Below are 19,558 nucleotides of genomic sequence, written 5' to 3'. Positions count from 1 at the left end.
GACGGTATTCTGAGTTGCAACCGGAATTGAATTTCCAGAGTCATTAGACTCGGAGTGCGTCTTGTGACGCACGGAGACGCCGCCGCTTTTTTTCCTCTTTCTCTCTCTCTTTCTCTTTCCACCGTCGTATTATCCCTCTTTCTCTCTTTAGGTCTCCAAAATGGCCACGCGCAGCCGGCGTAGCGTCTTCTTGGTATAAATACATATGAGAATTGGGTCGCTGGCCTGAACCCCGGCCATCACGCACCGTCTACGATTCTCCTTCTTCGTTAATCCCCTTCCCCGGAAGTGTCGTCTACGAATTCCGAACGCGCGCTTACTTTGCCATTTTTTTCGGGGGAGCTTAATGACGGTTTCCGATATTTGATTATACTATCGCATTTCCGAAGATTATACATACAGTAATTTAAGCGCAAAGATCTTTTCTCGTCTCTAATAATATAAATCGATACATTTTATTATTGCAAAAAAAATATTTTTGCATCGGCAACTCATATCTCGCTTTCTTTCCTTCTTTTATTTCGCATTTCAAATTTCCGGTTTCTATTCCTCTAATTTCAACTTCCCAGAGACGATATTTAAGGATGTTTTGGTTGTACAATAATAGCAAAAAACTGTCAAATTAAAAAAAAAAAACATATTTGTACGTTTGTACTGTTTGAAAAATCAAATAAATAAATCCGGATTATAAAAACAATTAAAGTATCGCAAAATAATATGGTTTTAGGCGCGTCTTCGTAAAAGAAAATAATTGTAATTAATATTTTTCCTAATTTATGACAAAAACTTTTGATTGTGAATATCCCTGAAATGAACTGGAAGAAATTAAAAAAAAAAACAAGTAATTTGTAAAAAGAGAGAGAGAGAGAGAGAGAGACAGACAATATTTTTCTACAATTTTTAGTAAATAACTTTTAAACAAGTAAGTGGATCTAAATCAAGTTTTGCACAAATATTAATTAGAGGTTTCTTAATATATGTGTAAATTTTTATTTCGTTGGCAATGTTTTTTTCTTGTCAAATTTGTCAATAAGTGCTACAACGCGATTTTCCATAAGAATCAATACTAATTTTAAACTTAAATAATTTCTAAACCGAATTGTGTTTAGATTTTGCAAAAATATTCAGAAGGAATAGTAAAACAATCTATGAAATGTTTTTATCAATGTTTCGACATATGACACATACATCCTTAACAAGCGCGATTTATACTTGTCATTTACGCCGTTCTCGAAATGTAGAATTCACTCGGGACGCGTCGCGTATAATAAATCGTATAAAAAAAAAAAAAAAAAAATGTATACATATTGCTCGAGCAAACCGTTCGCGTGACGTCGATTAGATAATTGGGAAGGTGGGCTCGCGTCGAGTCTGTCGTGGATTTGTGCGGATGTACAATCGCGGTTTTGCCGCCTCCGGAGGCCTGGCCCTGTGTGTCTGCCATATGACAATACCATCTGTGGCCCATGCGACCGAGCAACGCGGAGGTACGGGGATCCTGCGATAGGTAGACCTACGACAGGGGTGCGGGAGAGAGCATCTTGCAAGCCTCGAAACCCAACCTTTACGAAACGGAATCGAAAGGTGCGGCGGACGGTGAGACGCGCCCCGAAAAATGCAGCTGGCAAAATATCGCATCCAAATGATGCGGATGAATCGACACGTTCGATTTTTTGTGTGCATGATAAATAAACGTATAAAGTTCGAGTAGATTGTATCTCCGGAAAAATTAATTAAAAGTAGATATAATTGCTCATTAATCATTGATAGTTTATGCCACAAAATTTGACAATCTCTCAGTCTTTTAACAAAGTATTAACTTACTTTGATTCGACTGAATTATATAAAGATACAATTTTTGAATTTCAATTGAAAACACTTGCATGTTTCGTAAATTTTAACTAGTTGCGATAAAAAAAAACTTTAATTAATTAAGATTATGTTTAATTAATTATATTTTTAAAGAGAAGTCACACTTCATTCTATTACCAATAGAGCAGGATGGAGATCAAAGCAGATGTCGCTCAAAGACGGTGTTAGTAAAGGACAGGTCGATAACAGTGTGACCAGTGCATTTAAAACAAATATGCACTCTTTAAAAAAAAAATTTATCATAGTCCTCTGGACTTATATTAAATATTTAATATAGGAAGAATGATTAAAATAAAAAAAAATTCAGTCAAGAGAATAAACTAACATTACATCGAGAATTTATCTCATTCTTTCTATCTAATAATTATAATTTATTTATTGTTTAAATATTTTATAATTTCCTTTTAATATGTATTTACCACACTTTCCATATGTGCTTTCGCAATCGCTAACCAAGCAACGAATGACACTGTCAATTCATATGATATTCCTCAAGAGAGCATTTAAACTGGCCACGTGTAATCGCGATACGATCGACGTCTAAGCTTAGGAAAGCGTATCGCGAGAAAAAGTTTTTCTTTTCGATAAGCAAGAGATTTAAAAAAGGCGATTCTCGTGGATAGTCCACGTTATTACGATAAATTATCCATTACCGGATCGAATCGATCCGTGAGGAAAATTCCCAAGAGAGATTTCATCTCGTTCTCCGTTGACGCGCCAAGAACTGACAGGAGATGAATTAAATCCTATTGCGGATCTAACTTAACCTAACCTCTCTGGAGGAGATTTCTTGAAGGGGCCCCGGGTGCCCCGTCGTCATCGCCGAGACGTCGTTGAACCTCGGCGACGATGATCGGCGTCGCGGTTGACACATGTCAAATGGGCGCGCGCGCGCGCGCGCGCGCCGAATAAAAACGATCGTGCCGGCTTCGCGCGAGAACATCGATAATATACGGAGGGGACAAGACTCACCGCTGTGTCCGGTGTTGCTCGACGATTGACCCATCGTCGTCGTTGTCGGCCCGGCAACGGCGGCGGCGGTGGCAGTGATAGGTAATGGTGTCGGGTGTTTGTAGTACGGCGTTGCGAGACGGGCACGGCGGGCTCACGTGAAAAACCGGACGCATGGGCGCGCGTGAAACGAGCACATTTTTCGCAACAGCGACGGCGGCGGCGGCGGCGACGGATCACCGTCAGTCATGCAGACAAGTGCATCTTGCATCCGCAGTGTCGCTGGGATGCCGACGGGACACACGGGAACGGACGACGACCGCACACGCTCCGCCGCGCCGCGGTCAGCGCGAGCGCCGCGAGATGATTGGCCCGTCGGCGAAGGCGCCGATTTTGCGCGTCGCTTTGAACGTGCCGCAGCGCGGAAATTGATTCCTCTCTCGATGATGCAGGTGTTGCCGCGGTATAGCGCGGATGCTGGCCGCGTTTTCCCGCGTCTCGAGTCAGCGAGATGCGAGACACCCAAGCGAGAAGGGGTTTCATGCTTAAAGTCTACTCTAGCAGAGTGAAAAATAAATCAATTTTAAGATTTTTTTTGAAGGATATTAGAAATCGCTCTTTTTCACGTTTTACATATGCTTAAACGTCAAAATATTTTTAAATCTTGGATATTTAGTTCTTTTTTTGTTTGATACGAGCTTCTGTTGCTTGTTTTGAATAAAAATAGTTAATTATCCAAGATTTAAAAATATCGATGTATTGTTTAAATATCGATAAAAACATATGTAAAACGCCAAAAAGATCAGTTCCTAATATTCTCGAAAAAAAATCTTAAATGTCATCAATTGTTCTTATTGCTAGAGAATAGACAGGGTCTAAATTAGAAAATTATCTTGAATCAATTTTTTTCATTAAAAATGCAAATTGCTTGAAGCAATCAAGAAAGCATTTATTCAAATGCATACGAAATATTCTTCAATAGATAAACGCATATGATTTCTTTAATAGATATCTTTTAAATATCTCGTTTATCGTTATCTAATATTTAATTTAATAATAATTTAATTTAATAATAATTTGATTTTCTTATAAACAATATTTAATTCCATTTATAAAACTCTTCCTATTTTTCAATGACGTATTCAATGTTCAATCATATGTGAATTAGCATTGTTTTATAATACTTATAATTGTAACAAGAAATTTTCCGCATTCTTATCACAGATCTAATTCCGTTATTGATCTTGCCTTACCGAGGGGAGTGGAAACACTCGATGCCACTTAAGGGCCCGAATACTCTGAGCATCTTGGATGAAAGGCACCGAAAAATAAATATATCACAACACTAACCGTACACAACTACAACTGTAAGAATAACGAAATGATTAGAGGAATCAAATGTACGCACACGAGCAGATTTTCGGATCTCGCACCCGTTATAAATTCTAACTACACCCACTATTCGCGTGTCCGCACGTGCGTGTCCCGAGACGGGATCACGCGATTATAGCGTTCAGAGAGTAGTCGCGTATAAAGATCGCTTCGTACCCGGTTTCGCGGCGTATCCTCGCCTGGACGGCAAAGGATGAAAACTTATTGATTCCTCGCTCCGACACCGGCGCTCGTCCAAAGTCATCGATCACCCCTTAAATCTTTGCTTAGGCAAGAGATTGGAGAGTATCGGTACACGGCCGTCGTGCCGCGGATTACCTTGGTAACCGGCCGTCAAAACACTACGTCGACGAGCGTCGTCGGGAAAGCTGTTCGCCAGACGATCATCGACGTCGTCTATGGATCATCTTACCCTGCGACAACGATCGCGACGCTCGATCGGGGTCGGAGAACGTCGTGTCCGCGACTGAGATGATCGTCGACGTGGTATCTGTTCGGTATCATCCGGAATGTAAAAGCTGACGACGAGGAGGAAAGTGCGATTCTATCGGGAATAAGCGACTTAAATTGAAGCATGAACGTAGGGAATCTTTGGATCGTTTGCCTGACCATCCTCGCCTTCTTCCAAAGAGGTCGGTAAATTAATTATACTTCCCCCTCCGAAAATAATAGCAATCTCTCTCTTTCTCGCGATATTGAGATTTTAGATTATCAGATATAGATTATCGAACGCGATGTGCGAAAATCGAGAAAACTACACGGTGTATCTAAGGTAATCTAAGAGTAAGATCAATAACTGCTGAGCTTCAAGTATATGCCACGTGTATAGTTTGTGCGTTTTTGTATAAAAATAGCGCCCATCTGGCGCCACTCGAGCTCTCAAACACTTTGTCGAGAGATCTTTTTTGCCACGCCGAGAGACGACGTAAAAATCCTTGGCGCTTTTACACCTTGCTATTGGCGAATAAATTTTTATATCTAACGCAAACCATCTGGAAAGACAAAGTGTTTTGAACGCGAGAGATGTATGTGTCCGTTAAAAATTTTAGAATATTTTATCTATCGCGTTCTCTTCCTCATCCCGTTCCATGATAAACAGAGGGCAACTTGTCTCACCCACAGGGTGGGCCATCGACTGTTTCAAGTGCGTCTCGATCGATGGCGATAACAAACCATGCGATGACCCATTTCACAACAATGGTAGCCTCGCTTTCTTAGAATCGCCCTGCCTTGGAGGTCGAAAAGGCCGGGACGGCCTCTTTCCAGCGACAGCCTGCATCAAGATTGCCGGCGTATATGGTAAAGTATAATTAGGGCAACCGAAATATTTACATCTTCTCATATTTCTGAATATTTTTCTCTTTCTTTTGTATATTACTACCCAGACAGCCCAAGAAGGCTAAAAAACATCTTAAGGATGTCTAAAGGACGCTAAGACATCTTTAAATCGTCTTTTAGGGACACGTGCTGTCTGGGTATAATCGATAAAAATCCAGCCACGTGTCCAGAAATATATGAAGTCTTGTATCTTATTATTAATCGATTATCCGATTATGTCAGATGAATCCGGGGTATCCCTCATGGTGAGAAGCTGCGCGTTAGACAGTGGAACTTTGACGACGGACTCCGAGATTATCAGAATGTCCCACTGCGGTGGTTTTTACTTTGACAACAAGTAAGACTCTTATGGTGCGTGTTCACCTGCGAGTAGAACTCTCGAGAGTAGCTCTCGAGAGTGATTATCGCAAATGGACATACCCTTGAATTAGATACTCTCAAAAGTATGTCCATTTGCAAGAATCACCCTCGAGAGATTTACTCTCAGGTGGACACGCATCATTATAGCAGCGCGATACGAATTAAAAATTAAATATGTCCATTTGCAAGAATCACCCTCGAGAGCTACTCTCGAGAGATTTACTCTCAGGTGGACACGCACCATTATAGCAGCGCGATACGAATTAAAAATTAAAAAAAAAAACGCGCGACCGAAATTTATATTGTTTTTAAACATCGATGAACGTGCTTTTCGTAGATACGTTCGCGGATGCGTGCAATCTTGCAGCGATGCAGACGCTTGCAACGTGTCGTCGAGGAATTTCACACCACTGATTGCCTTAATATTGCCGATCCTCACGGGGTTCGCGTAATTTACGTCACGCGAAAATAGGAAAATTCGCGAATACGACAAGTCATCACTCGAAGAACGAAACAGTCTGGATGTAAGAAAATGTGGACGGCGGTTCTCTAAGAGATTAGCGGCAAACGTTGTAGTAATTATATTAATGTACGACCATAATTAATATGATGATCTTTCATTCGATTTCATTAAGTCTTACGATACACAAAACAGACTACATAGTGAATACTGCCAGATTTTACGATTAAGCTATACATTGTTATTGTTAAATAGTAGGTCACACGTTATTTACTCTGGCTATCACTAGCTTTGCGTATGATACATTAATTCCAGCTTGATATCAATAAAGCATATCTTAAATTGTTAAACATACACACTTGCATTCTGCTTTCCCTTGTCGCGAACGTAAATAGTGCACGGGCAATTTCAGATAACGTGAGATCTCTGTCGTTTTTTGTTTCGTCGAAATTAATCGATTCATTTCTTCAATTTTGGATAATCGACAGCTTTACATACGGTTCATGAAATTTTTATACGATATAAAGTGTAAATTTTAATGGTAAGGATCGATCATGAAAAACTGGATAACCACCAGTGCCTCCGATCAATTTGTGGGCTCCTTCTGGCGAATCTTCTGTTGGCTATGGGAAACCCTCGAACTCGTCCTCATCATCGTACTCGACTGCTTGGCGAGGCTAATTGAGCTAATACTCGTGATGATAAATTTAATATTTCAGGTGACGGATTTTGCTTATGTTTTAAATGTGTCGGGATAATAATAAATAATAATAAATAAATAATAATAAATAAGATCCGCAGGAAGCGGGAGTTGTTCGAATTTTCTGATTAAAATTAAAAACGTATTTTTCGATTCACTTCGATTATAATATAATCATGAAATGATACGAGATATAAACTTTTCGAAGAAAGAATTCGCGGAGAACGACTATTAGCAAGAAATAATCGGATTTTTTAGGTGATCTGCTTTCTCAGGGATTTATGCATCGACGCAATGCAGACATTCGCCAATGTTTTCCGTGGGATCGTTAACATCATTAGCAACATCAACCGCGACGATGTCGAGGACTTTGCCTCTGCCTGCATCGTCGTAGTCTTATGCACCGGAGCTGTTAAAATGTTCATGGACATTCTAAAGCGGGTATACAGCACATGTATCGCGCGATAATCATTACTGTCAATAATAGATAGACGGCGATTCGCACGCTGATAATCGAATGATCAACCGTCGCTCACGAATTAGTAAACAATTATGCTTATCATCCTTGAATTTTATAAAAAGTGTGTAAAAAAAGTTATCATTCGAGATGATCATTCTCAAAAACAAATATCCGAACAATTAGAATCAAAACAGGACATTTGCATTTTAAAAAAAGAAAAGGTTTTATCTCTTATTTATATATATAACAATCCTCAATATGTGATTTTTAGATGCAAATAGAATCTTGCGTAGGTATTCGGTCTTGGCAAACTATTTTCTACTATTTTTATACGACATTTTGCAAATGTGATACTACTTTTTAGAACCGTCGGACACGACGAAGCGCAGGAACTTTAAGCCGTTCGTGCGCGTGTCTCGCGAGGAATATCACTGCCATGTGACGTGGAAGGTTGCGGTACAAAAACCAGGTAAACTATTTTCTAAACTATTGTCTTGATTTTCATATGGGTTAAAACCTCTTGAAATCCATGTAGTCGCATATGTCTTTGTCTTTATCTGGTTTTTGATCCGACAAGAGTCGCGTTTAATTACAATGTTTAAACGTTCAATGTCGCAAATGGTTTTAACGTTCTTGTTGATTATTTAAATTATGCATAAATGCAAAACTCACCCAATGGTGAAATTAATTCATCCTGAAGATCGTCAGAGTATAGAAAGAGTAATTGCATCGTTGTAGCCATCTTATTATATGTAAAATAATATGCACACTCTCTGATTTCATATATTGAGATGATGATTCTTCACATTTAATGTCTCGCGACTCGAACGTTGACATATATGACCGATCTCAATGTCATATCGATATTTCAGAATCCCCACACGAAGCTGTTCAATGTGTTTGGGCAAAGCGTGACTCAGATCGGTAATAACAATAATCCGATGACAAGGAGTCACGGACAGGATGCATGTCCTTCTGAAAGAAAGACAGGCAGAAGGATAAGGCAACGAAATAACAGACGATCGGTCAGTACCAGAAAAGGATAATTAAGATTCTTTTTCAAATATGTTTCGAAGTATTTTTGCGAGGTATTTACATAAACATTTATTGTCCGTAACAACGTGTAAGACATATATATCAAATATAACTTTGCTGTAAAATATATAGCATATAATTTATATTTTATCATATATACATTGTTAAATATGTGCGTGCAAAAAAATTTCACAACACTTAGTAAATGTTGTTTCTGTGATATTATCAAATTTAAACAACTTGACAAGTGTTGCAGAAATTTTTTGACATGTATGTAAGCATCAACTTGTAAAAGAGAGACATTGGAATCTTTGTAGAAAAATATAAGATTCTGTACTATAAAAATTATATCTGGAAACATGCGCGCGCAAATCTCTGCTTTTACACATTGATGAACAATAATCGATTCTCTTAAACACATAAAAAGGCATATAAATTACAAAATCTTACGCTATCTAGTCATGGAAAACATCGCCGTTATAAATAGAAGATTCGTTCTGCAACAGGATTGCGTTCGATAATACTTTTATTGCGTTGTCTTTAACTTAAATATATGCGAAACGATATGGAGAATGATCTTTGTAGATTGTGCCGACGCACAGCTTTAATCGTTGATGATGGTGATGGCTAAATTATATTCCGGCCAAGAAAACGTCTTTGGCAATTGAATCTGTAATAAAATATATCTATATATGTTGATGCCGAAATTAGAGTCGAAAGATATTTTGAGATCGACGCGTTCCGATCGAAATACGCTGTATGCCATTGCAATTTCACACATTATTACCTTATCCGGTGCGTTCAAAATTTGGAATTCTTCGGCCATTCTTTCAGATAACTCTTCCGAGAGGAGCACTTGCAGCCACGGACCTTGAACAACGTACGGTCTGTCCTTGGACACGAAGGTACCCGTGACCGATGGCGCGACTATCGTGATAGCCGTATGGGACAATATGGATTTGAATGTGAAATGCCTCCCGTGCATCACACGGCCTCTGCAACGATAATTATTACATTATTCATTGGACGTCGCTGTCGAGGCGCTCGCGAGAACTCTGCTTCTGTTATGACTAACTTTATTGCTAACGGCAGTAACGAGCCGGCTTCGAGGTTGAACGTTAGGTGTAATCCGGACAGAACTCTAATACAATTTTCATCAGAGACGGTGTGTTTCTGCTCGCATGGCGAAAGCCTTTCCGTTTTTACGATCGGTTTCACGTTCTCCTCCTCGTCGTCGGAATCGTTTCTTCTCTCCCTATATCTCTCCGCGCTCTTGTCGTTCGTTATTTGAACCCACCTGTAAATATATAACTTTTAAAATTCCAATCAAATCGAGATTCTCAAACCATTTTCCAATTTTTTCAATCTTTGAACTCACCAACATTTGGCAGATACACCACTCGTGTTCGATCCATCTCTTTCGATGCCACACTGTATCTTCTCCGCTATAGAAGGATCGTCTTCCATGGCGGAATGCATTCTTCTCATGTTCGTGAGTAACCATGGACCGCAATCCTGTGCACTTTTTAATAAATTTACGACACCTGGACCGTTCCAATGTTGAGCCGCCTGCAATTCCTCGGAAGTAACGCCGACAATTTGAACAAATGAAACCTAACAATAAGAAAATCATCTTATTTTTGATATCTGAAGTGCATATTCGATCTATGCAATTTAACGATAGTCAGATTACAGATTTTGTTTCTCGGACACACGAAGATCCTATTCTCGAGAATCTGAAAATCGTCTTATCCTTATGCAAGCTCGAGCGTCTTATACGTACGTCGCCATGAGGCGTAGAAATCGTTTGTAGTTGGGGGTCCTGTCCCATCAAGATCTGGGTGATACGACCGTTTCCGCCGTCCAACGGAGCGTGCCAAGAAACGTGGTCACCCGGCATCAACGTGTTCCCGGAATTGAAAACATACTTGGCTAATTGCTGCATCACATTCGCCGGCCATGTGGGCGGCGTCATCTCGCCCCTTTCGCGGACGAGCCGGAAAGTTAACTCGAAACCGAATCCGCTGGGACGACCTGGACAAGGTTTGGGATGCAACCGACCGTCGCCGTGTAGATCGGACAATCCTAAACTGTATTTAAATAAATAGAGAAATATAAAACGTGAGAATAAAATAAAAAAGTAAATATCCTGTTCTCTCAAAGAAAAGTCATATATAATATAATCTCTGCATTTGATTAAAAAAAAGAAACAAATCGCGTTGGATAGCTAACTACTGACTTCAATAGTAATACGGGTGGCACGAAAGAAAAAGCAAGAGCGACCCTCAGCTGTACCCGGCAAAAAGTACATAGACATTCGGTCAATGGCGATGTATAATTAGACGGCGCAGACGAAAAAGGGAAAGTCCGGCGCTTCTATTTCCGACTCCCCGCGCTTTAAACGACTTTGTTCCTCCTGCGCCCTACACGCCCTCCCCCTCTTCTCTCTCTTCATCTCCCTCTCAGAGAGAGCGGAGATGCGGAGCGGTATTGGGACAGCTGTTTGAAACTGAAGAAGCAAGGATCGTCCCGGCGCAGAGAGGGAAAAAAAGAGCCGGCACCCTTTTGGCGGAAGGTCATTCGTCATTCGGTACACAGATTCCAATAAAATGTCCGAGAGAAATATATCGTCTACGTAGTTCATATGTCGTATCTGCCATAGTTTGCATTCCAATTAAATTAAAACGAATGTGCGCGGATCTCAAGCTTTATTTAATAAACATATCTTAGATAATGTATTTAAGTTTGCGTACAAAAATAAAAGAAACACAACTTCTTAAGTTCAATCGATGGTTTCTAAATAATAATAATAATTGAAAAATAATAATTGAAAATAATAATTGAATAATAGAGTAAATAAATCGCTTCAACTTTTCGAGATTAAGACAAATTATACGGTTTTTCCAAGACACATTATATAAATATTACAATTGGCATACAGATGTAATGATCCTCACCTGACATAGTGCCAATGTGGAGGTACTCCAAGCTCGGGACATCCTGGATTAGCGTACATGCTAATATAGTCGAGAGCATCGGGCCCTCCTAGCCTAAACGAGAAAAATACATAGAAAATTCGAATCAGCTGACACAGGACATCCGGTATATAAAAAGGGGGGGCTAAATATAGTTCACGTAATCGACGTTTCTCAAGAGGGAGGAATGGAAAAAAAATGAGTTTCTACGAATACTTTGTAAAGAACTATATCTCATATTGATTTCAACATTAGCTTCATAAAATAATTAAATAAAATTCGATATACATGAATATATCACCTAACAATCAAAAAAATAATATCGATGTACATACATAATAACAAAGCCAAAAATTATATGTATAAAAATTAAATAAAACGGTATTAATTAATAAATTAATTCAAAATAATTTTGCAAAATATAATTTAAAATTGAAAAGATTGAGAGAAATTAAATACAATTTAATTAAGCAATCGCTAAAAACGAACTTTGACAAGGCACAACGTGTACATGAAAAAATCAATCGTTAACGACTACCTGGCAGGGACACCAGTTGCTACAAGTATCCTTGGGCTTTTTAAAAAAATGATAGATTTTCAGTATTTTAACGGCAAGGGCGACGCCACTTTTCGCGTGGCGTCGTCGCTGCGTGCTTACCAATATTTCACGATTGCCGTGACCGTTAAGGGATTAATCTGTTCAGGATAGATCTGCCGACATAGGTTGTACAGAGCGTCAAGACCCGGAGCTCGTGGCGGCGGCAGCGGGGCCTGGACCGGCTGACCTGGCGGAAAACTCCTCGTGAACTCTTCGCATTCACGCATGATGTTCGTGTTGTACATCAACCCGGCGGGATACACGCGCCTGCTACGCGCTTTGTTTACTCGGAAGGGGTACACACGAAACGTTCACCGACATCAGCCACACTGACAAGACAAAAGCGCGATCGCCTCGAACGAGGATTACATAGGCTGCGAGATGGGAGGGCGAACATAGGCTGCGGTCGAGAAGACGCTAGAAATGCTTCGAAGAGTTTGATTGACCAATCAGGACACAAAGAATAAAGATTTCTTTATTCTGATTGGTTAATGCAACGCCTCGAAGCATTTCTAGCGTCTTCCCGACCGCAGCCATAGAGGCACAAACGCATCAGACGGTAAAAGTTACTAAGTTACTAGCCAATCGATTCCCGTGATTGGCTCCGCCATACTTAGGGTCAATTTCACCAAGTCCGGTTAGATTAACCGACGGTTAAAATTAGCAGGGTTCCAACTGAAATGATAAGAATGCTTGGTTTTCCTTCGCCTCTATTTTCTGTTGGCTACCCTGCTAATTTTAACCGTCGGTTAATCTAACCGGACTTTGTGAAATTGGCCCTTAGCCGGACTCGTGAATATTTTCAAATAAGATTTCGATCTGAATGTAAATTACGAAGCATATGCAGATTATAAATTAGAGCAGAATTCAATAAAATTAATATACGAATAAATATGTTAAATATAAAAGATTTAATCATTTAAAATGTTTATACAATAGGCTCATACCCGTTCATATCATTAAAAAAAGTTAAATTGTAATTAAAAATATCAACTGGATACAAAGCTATCCTTTATAATATTCGGGAAGCGAATTACTTCTTTTGCTTCTTTTTAAACAAAACATTGGTGTTGCTTTCATGTTCATGTTCATACACAATTTATTCTGTTCTGCATTTAAAATTTAAATTATCCAAGCAAATGTTAACTCTACAAATAGAAACATTGCCGTATAAATTGTCAAAATCATAACAGATCTACATGATTTATACCATGATCTACATAATTTATACCATGACCGCTTATCCTTCTATCAAGGCTCTTCCATGATAAGCTTCTAAATGAGCATAGAAGTTTGTATGCGATCGTGGTGCAGAGAGCTATGCGTCTGCTCTCTGTGCCGAAGAGCTCTAGTTCAAATCCAGCCAGAGCCAGAATAAATATCGTTGTATTGTTTTATAACGTGATATATGACTGTTGAAATATCGAACGTAAAATCGCACACAAAAAAAGAATATGTTGACACTGGATAACTTTGCTGTGTTTTTACTTGCACTTAAATGCAGCAATTGACATATTATCTTTGCTATATGTATGCTTGTTGTACAAGAGCGATAAGCTATCCGACACCTACTTATTACGCTCATTTAGGAGTGTATCACGCAAGATCAATGATATTATATGGGATAATATATATGATAAACTGGTATAGGTATTATACAGGATAATATATGAAAATCTTTTTTTGAGGCATGTGGGGGGATGGGACCCGAGCGGAATCGAACTTGGAATCTCTCTCGATTGCCAGCCCGCGACTCTACACCCGGCACCACGCATCGCTTCAATAGAAGGGTAAGATCAGGGGTTGATAGAGATTGATCATGCTATAAATCATGCAGATATAATTTCGACAATTTATATAACAATATTTCTATTTATAGGATCAACATTCGCTTGGATAATTTTAGAAACAGAACAAATTACTGACGAAATTAAAAGGCATGTATTTTATTTAATAAAACAAGATAGCATATCTCCAATATTGATGAAGGATTATGACGTACAGGATAATATATGAAAATCTCTTTTTGAGGCATGTGGGGGGATGGGACCCGAGCGGAATCGAACCTGGAATCTCTCGATTGTCAGCCCGCGACTCTACACCCGGCACCACGCATCGCCCCAATAGAAGGGTAAGATCAGGGGTTGATAAAGATTAATCATGCTATAAATCATGCAGATATGATTTCGACAATTTATATAACAATATTTCTATTTGTAAGATCAACATTCGCTTGGATAATTTAGAAACAGAACAAATTACTGACAAAATTAAAAGGCATGTATTTTATTTAATAAAACAAGATAGCATCTCCAATAGTGATGAAGGATTATGATATATGAAGGATTGCTTTGTATTTGTTTAATATTTTAATAATTGTTTTATAATTTAACTTTTTTTAATAATATGATATAGATACAAGCCTAATATACAAACATTTTAAATGATTAAATTTCTAATTGATGATAACGTTTTGATGCGGAAATGTATCTAATACATATTCATTCCAAACTCAGTTAATGATAAAATGTTAATATAATCGTTTTTCCTTTTTTATATTCTTAATTGTTATATTTTTGAATTATCTTGTCACAATAATAATTATCAAAAGTTTTCTCTTGATATTATTACTGTCAAGATTTATTGCTATTTTATAATATAATTAATTATATTTAACACAATTTTTCACACAATTTAACACAATTAATTATATTTAACTAATTATTCTAAATTATTATACATATGTTTGTGTAATTTCAATTTTTGTGACAATTTAAGTGACAATTTGTATTATTTTTTTTGTGATTTTATCTATATATTTTGGATTATAATTTTATAACTGTACACATACGCGCACACAATATATATATATATATATATATATATATATACACAAGTATGTGTGTGTGTGTGTGTGTAATTTACATTTAGCATAATTTGCATTATTTTCTTTTTTTGTTTGGGATTTACGACTTTATATATTACTTACATATTTATTCCTAAACATTTATATACTTATATAATATTATATACTATTATAACAATATTAAAATTGAAAAGAGCAATAAAACAATACACCGAACAATAAAACTACACTGAGTTAATTAATTAAAAAAAAACACATAATGTCATGTTATATAATTTAACATTTATTTATCAGAAGTCAATAAGTTTATTAAAATGATACTTGATAAAAAAAATAGTAAATCTTTCGCAACAGGCCATTAAGGAATTACTCATGTGTTATCTTGATGTTGTGAGCTAGTGCTCTCCAATTGGTTCATCGTCGTCGCTGGACCGCTGGTCCACTAGTTTATTGAGCTTTACTACCCCATTATGTTGTCAAGATCGATATTCAATCTCGAACCAGCCCAAGTCGAGCCAACTTGCGTAAAAGATGACGTATTGCTAGACGTTTGACTTTGAATATTCATAAATATAGGTAGATTTATTACAGGTGACAATCCGATCGTTCCTAAATATGACACTAATCTTTAATCTAATTTATAATATATGCATTGTGATTGTTGGCTCATATTAAAATTGTCTTTCAATGAAAAGTTACACAAATAAAAAATAGACTCATTTTATTCTTCTATTACAATTTATTTTTATATTATATAATATTAAAATATTGTATTAAAATTTTATTCAATATAATGTATATGTTATATAATATGAATATAAATGAAAATAATCATGATAGTCGCATTATAAATATATATTTAATATTAATTTTATGTCAATGAATTGAACATTTTATTTCATAAAATTCAAATTCTTTCAATGTTGTTAACAATATATGTATATTATATGATTTGATTTATTTGATTGAATCAATTTTTAAAATTACACTATACAATAAAGCCTTCATTTTAATTTTTATTACATGTAATCGCTTCTTTATAAAATTGTGAATTTTACAATGTAATCTTTTTTTATAATTTAAATAGAAAAAATTATTCTGAAAATAAATGTATTCTATATGTAAATGTATGAGCGTCAGCGTGAAAAGACACCTAATAATACGTTATGTATAATACGTGTCCAACCCTGCCGGTACCTAAACTGGTGACATTTGAATTCTGATGCAGTGATTTCTGGTGACATGCATTCAAACGTATTTCAAAGATCGAAACACCGAATTGCTCTCTAATACATTATAAAGGGTTATATATATATATATTTACCTATGCTCTTTTAATTCCGAATTTCACTCCAGAAACGTATTCTTTTTTATGAAAAACAATATATTTTCATATATATGCATATAGCAGGTGCAACTTATTATATCCAAAGAATATGTTCTACGTTCTATAAAATATTATTCTATTATTAATAATATATATTTGTTAAAGTCGAAACATTTTAAAGATGTTAAAACATTTAAAAAAGTTTTTCAAAATAAAAAACACGTAAAAATATTTAGTGACTTTTGTTTCTAAACTGTGACCTTTGAGCTTCATCTAGGGACACGCCGAAATTCTGCGTTGGCAACGCTGAAGGTGCCGACAGAGAGCAGAGAGTTGCGCTACTGGATATACTGTGTCAGACGTGCCAGAGGCGTTTCGTGAATCGTGAGGATCAGTGAGAATTGAGAATCGTTTCCGCAACGGTGCTCGCTTGGAGGGACGCGCAGTTCGCATATGCCTGTTCGAGGCCAGTTCGCAGCAGCAGCTTCGGTGGCCGACAGCGTGAGCAGCGGATCTGTGCGCGCAAGCGTGACGCAAAATTCACGGCATGGCGGAACGCAAGAAAAACAGGAAGCGAAAAGATGTAAGGATCGCATATGGGCCGCAGATAATCGCGGACAACGATTTCGATTGGTTAATTCGCGTTCGGACACGTTTGACACGTACCGTGTCGACTCTTTAAACGCGCCGATAAACGTGACGTGATCTCGCGTGACGTAGATCAGCGCACGCGATGCTTTCCGATCTGAAAAATCGTGAATTAATTCGTCCTCTTCCTTTTGTCAGTCTAATTCGTGCGCGGCGTACAAAGCGTAATTCCTCCCGTCGAATTTTCTGGGTCGACGATCTAACGGAAGTTATTATTTGCAATAGGAAGTGGCGAGTTTGGACACAAAGGTTGCCCAAGACAAGCCATCCAAGGAGGAGTATGCTGTAGCAAAGTGGATACGCAGCAATGTACCATCGAAGAAGACAAAGTTTGATAGGACTCACAATGTCGAGTACTTTACTGGATCACGTGCGATTGATGCTTTATTGGAAAATTCACCCTGGAGCACGGTGTTTGAGAGTCGGGAGCAGGTCTCCCAATTCTTGGACCTGATGTTGAGGCACAAGTTCTTTCATAGAGCCAAGAAAGTAGTGATTTCGGAGGAGGAACTCAATAAAATGCGGGGCATTAAAAAGAAGGCTAAAGATGACAAGAAACCTGAAAAGGAAGATTTGAAGGAGAATAAAGATGCAGTTACTATGAAAGATGAGAAAAGCGAAGAGAAAGAGGAACGAAAGGAACATAAGAAAAAGCCAAAAGTAATATAGTTTAAATATAATCTTTTCCTCTTTTTTTTTCGCAATAAAAAAGCATGTTTGTTTCCAGGTAAGACTAGAAATGCATATGGATCAGTTCTTTGTGGATTGTAACGATGCATATGTGTGGATATATGAGCCAATTCCTGTGTATTATTGGTTTTTCGGCACATTGGTAGTCTTAGGTGCGATAGGGGTCTGTCTCTTCCCATTGTGGCCGTTAACTATCCGTCATGGCGTATATTACCTAAGCGTCGCCGCCGCGGGATTCCTCGTATTCATATTAGCATTGGCTATTATCAGAATGATTGTATTTTGTCTTCTGTGGGTTCCCACATTAGGTCGATGTCACTTGTGGCTACTGCCTAACTTGACGGCCGATGTTGGCTTCTTCGCATCCTTCTGGCCATTATATCAGGTTAATAATTTTCTTTATATTTCTAATTGTCATGGTATAACAATAATATAAATTTATTAACGCGAAAATATCGTTTCAGTACGAATATTATGGCCCAACGTCCGATAGTGACAAGAAAGTCAGTAAAAAGAAAAGAAAGAAGGAAAAAGATTCCGATTCTGAGGATGCGCCATTATTTCATTCGTAAGTCTCGCGATTTATATAATTAATTGAACATATTACTCACAAAATGTATATATCTAATATTATATAATTTATAACTTTTCAGAGAAGAGACATCTAGCGCGATGGAAGCGCCTAAGGAAGAAGAGCGAATCGAGGAATTATCTTTGCCAAGTGAGGAGAGGAAAGCTTCGTCTGACTCGGCAGAAGGAGAGGACGGCAGCGAGGAAGGCTCGGAAAGCGAGAAATCGAATACAGGTCGAGATTTTGTTATGGTTTAAGACAGGTAGGCTGGGCAATCATGTTTTCTGGAACAAACAGCTAGTATTAATTGTCGCATTAATCATCGCTGAAACCGATATATGCTTGCGGTGCGTTAACCCGGTCATCGGACTTCAATTTAACGCACGGATTTGAGAAACCGATCATAGCAGATTCTCCAGATTTTGTTGCATTTAAGTACGATCAAGGACGAGTGAGCAGAAACCGCTTGTGACTTTTGCATGAGAAAAGAATTTCCAATAACTGGTGTGTGATTGTAAAATATTATATTTAGAAAACGTGTGATAAGGCATATTTTATTCTATGTGTGTAATTCGAAAGAATCATTATTAGGTGTTATTGAGCGTATATCTCTCTCAGTTTCCATTGAATAAATTATGAGTATTGTTCCAAGTCTTCAATCTCTCAACGCGATCCATGTCTACCGACAGTTAACATATTGTAGTTAATTAATTTTACAAGGAGTCCTCTCCGTTTGATGTAAATCATTTTGAATCCAGGGAGAGAGATGATTTAGCTGGAAGAGAAGGAATCTTTACGGGTACACAGAACTTGATGTTTTCTTCGTCGTTCGTCAATTTAACGCGAATTCCTTTTTAGCAGAAAAGAGATCCAATTTTACAAAGAAATATATTTTCCCGATTTGATACAGACGAATAATTTATATTTTTATGCGAAATTTCTAATGAATATCATTGTTATTATTATGATTATACTTTGCGATTATACCATTATATCAAGATCTATACGTAGATCTACCGGTCGTTGAGTTTATCTATATCGAAATAAAGATAAAATAAAGCGTTATCTATTAAATGATCATTGTCTTTCGAGATGCGATCCCATGGATTAAATTAAGTGTAATTGGCCTTGGAAGTGATCTCGCGCAGCATCGCGTTGCACATGGCCGCGTAAGGGTTCAGAGCGACCAATTGTGATTTAGCGAAGCTCGAACCAGCCTTGGCTGCACGTACGAAGTCTTTCTTGGCCTCATCGTCCTGTCCCATCCATCGGTAAAGAGCGCCACGTTGACAGAGCGCCTGGGTGCCCGCTCTTC

The 19,558-nt window shown here is 37.8% G+C and overlaps 5 protein-coding genes across 8 annotated transcripts in view; 2 read left to right on the top strand and 3 right to left on the bottom strand.

Annotated features, from left to right (window-relative positions):
• Window positions 1–8,414, bottom strand: part of LOC115234144 (protein neuralized) — a 65,414-nt gene extending 57,000 nt beyond the window's left edge. The window contains exon 1 of one of the 2 annotated variants that reach the window (XM_029804927.1): window positions 8,206–8,414. In XM_029804927.1, coding sequence (XP_029660787.1) covers window positions 8,206–8,275 — 70 coding nt within the window. In that variant the 5' untranslated portion in view covers window positions 8,276–8,414. Of the gene's footprint in view, window positions 1–2,844; window positions 2,958–8,205 lie in introns of those variants that run through there. The other variant, XM_029804929.1, reaches the window with a different exon arrangement.
• Window positions 2,813–6,725, top strand: LOC115234148. Of its 2 annotated transcripts, XM_029804934.1 has the most exons (5): window positions 2,813–2,925; window positions 4,048–4,847; window positions 5,338–5,514; window positions 5,776–5,890; window positions 6,251–6,725. In XM_029804934.1, the coding sequence occupies exons 2-5, from the start codon at window positions 4,790–4,792 to the stop codon at window positions 6,363–6,365; spliced, it is 465 nt and encodes a 154-aa protein (XP_029660794.1). In that variant the 5' UTR covers window positions 2,813–2,925; window positions 4,048–4,789; the 3' UTR covers window positions 6,366–6,725. The 2 variants fall into 2 exon arrangements, with proteins under 2 accessions (XP_029660794.1, XP_029660793.1); XM_029804933.1 differs by lacking the exon at window positions 2,813–2,925 and having other exon boundaries at window positions 3,656–4,847.
• A 197-nt stretch (window positions 8,415–8,611) lies between the features above and the next one.
• LOC115234146 (suppressor of fused homolog) lies at window positions 8,612–12,491 on the bottom strand. The gene is made up of 7 exons (XM_029804931.1): window positions 12,202–12,491; window positions 11,526–11,618; window positions 10,352–10,658; window positions 9,947–10,182; window positions 9,644–9,865; window positions 9,356–9,563; window positions 8,612–9,238 (listed from the first exon to the last, which is right to left on the bottom strand). Exons 1-7 carry the CDS (start codon window positions 12,384–12,386, stop codon window positions 9,173–9,175), a joined length of 1,317 nt encoding a protein of 438 aa, XP_029660791.1. The 5' UTR covers window positions 12,387–12,491; the 3' UTR covers window positions 8,612–9,172.
• A 4,144-nt stretch (window positions 12,492–16,635) lies between these two features.
• Window positions 16,636–19,308, top strand: LOC115234175 (translocation protein SEC62). Its single transcript, XM_029804974.1, has 5 exons — window positions 16,636–16,917; window positions 17,208–17,642; window positions 17,710–18,057; window positions 18,137–18,240; window positions 18,326–19,308. The coding sequence occupies exons 1-5, from the start codon at window positions 16,882–16,884 to the stop codon at window positions 18,498–18,500; spliced, it is 1,098 nt and encodes a 365-aa protein (XP_029660834.1). The 5' UTR covers window positions 16,636–16,881; the 3' UTR covers window positions 18,501–19,308.
• The window catches only part of LOC115234176 (tetratricopeptide repeat protein 36), a 2,194-nt gene continuing 1,752 nt past the window's right edge, over window positions 19,117–19,558 (bottom strand). The window contains exon 4 of one of the 2 annotated variants that reach the window (XM_029804976.1): window positions 19,117–19,553. In XM_029804976.1, coding sequence (XP_029660836.1) covers window positions 19,356–19,553 — 198 coding nt within the window. In that variant the 3' untranslated portion in view covers window positions 19,117–19,355. The other variant, XM_029804975.1, reaches the window with a different exon arrangement.

The sequence above is a fragment of the Formica exsecta genome, unplaced genomic scaffold (assembly GCF_003651465.1).
Source record: "Formica exsecta isolate Colony F162 unplaced genomic scaffold, ASM365146v1 scaffold196, whole genome shotgun sequence".
NCBI lineage: Eukaryota > Metazoa > Arthropoda > Insecta > Hymenoptera > Formicidae > Formica > Formica exsecta.
Note: the sequence above shows the minus strand (reverse complement) of the source record. Positions and strands in the feature narration are given on the sequence as shown.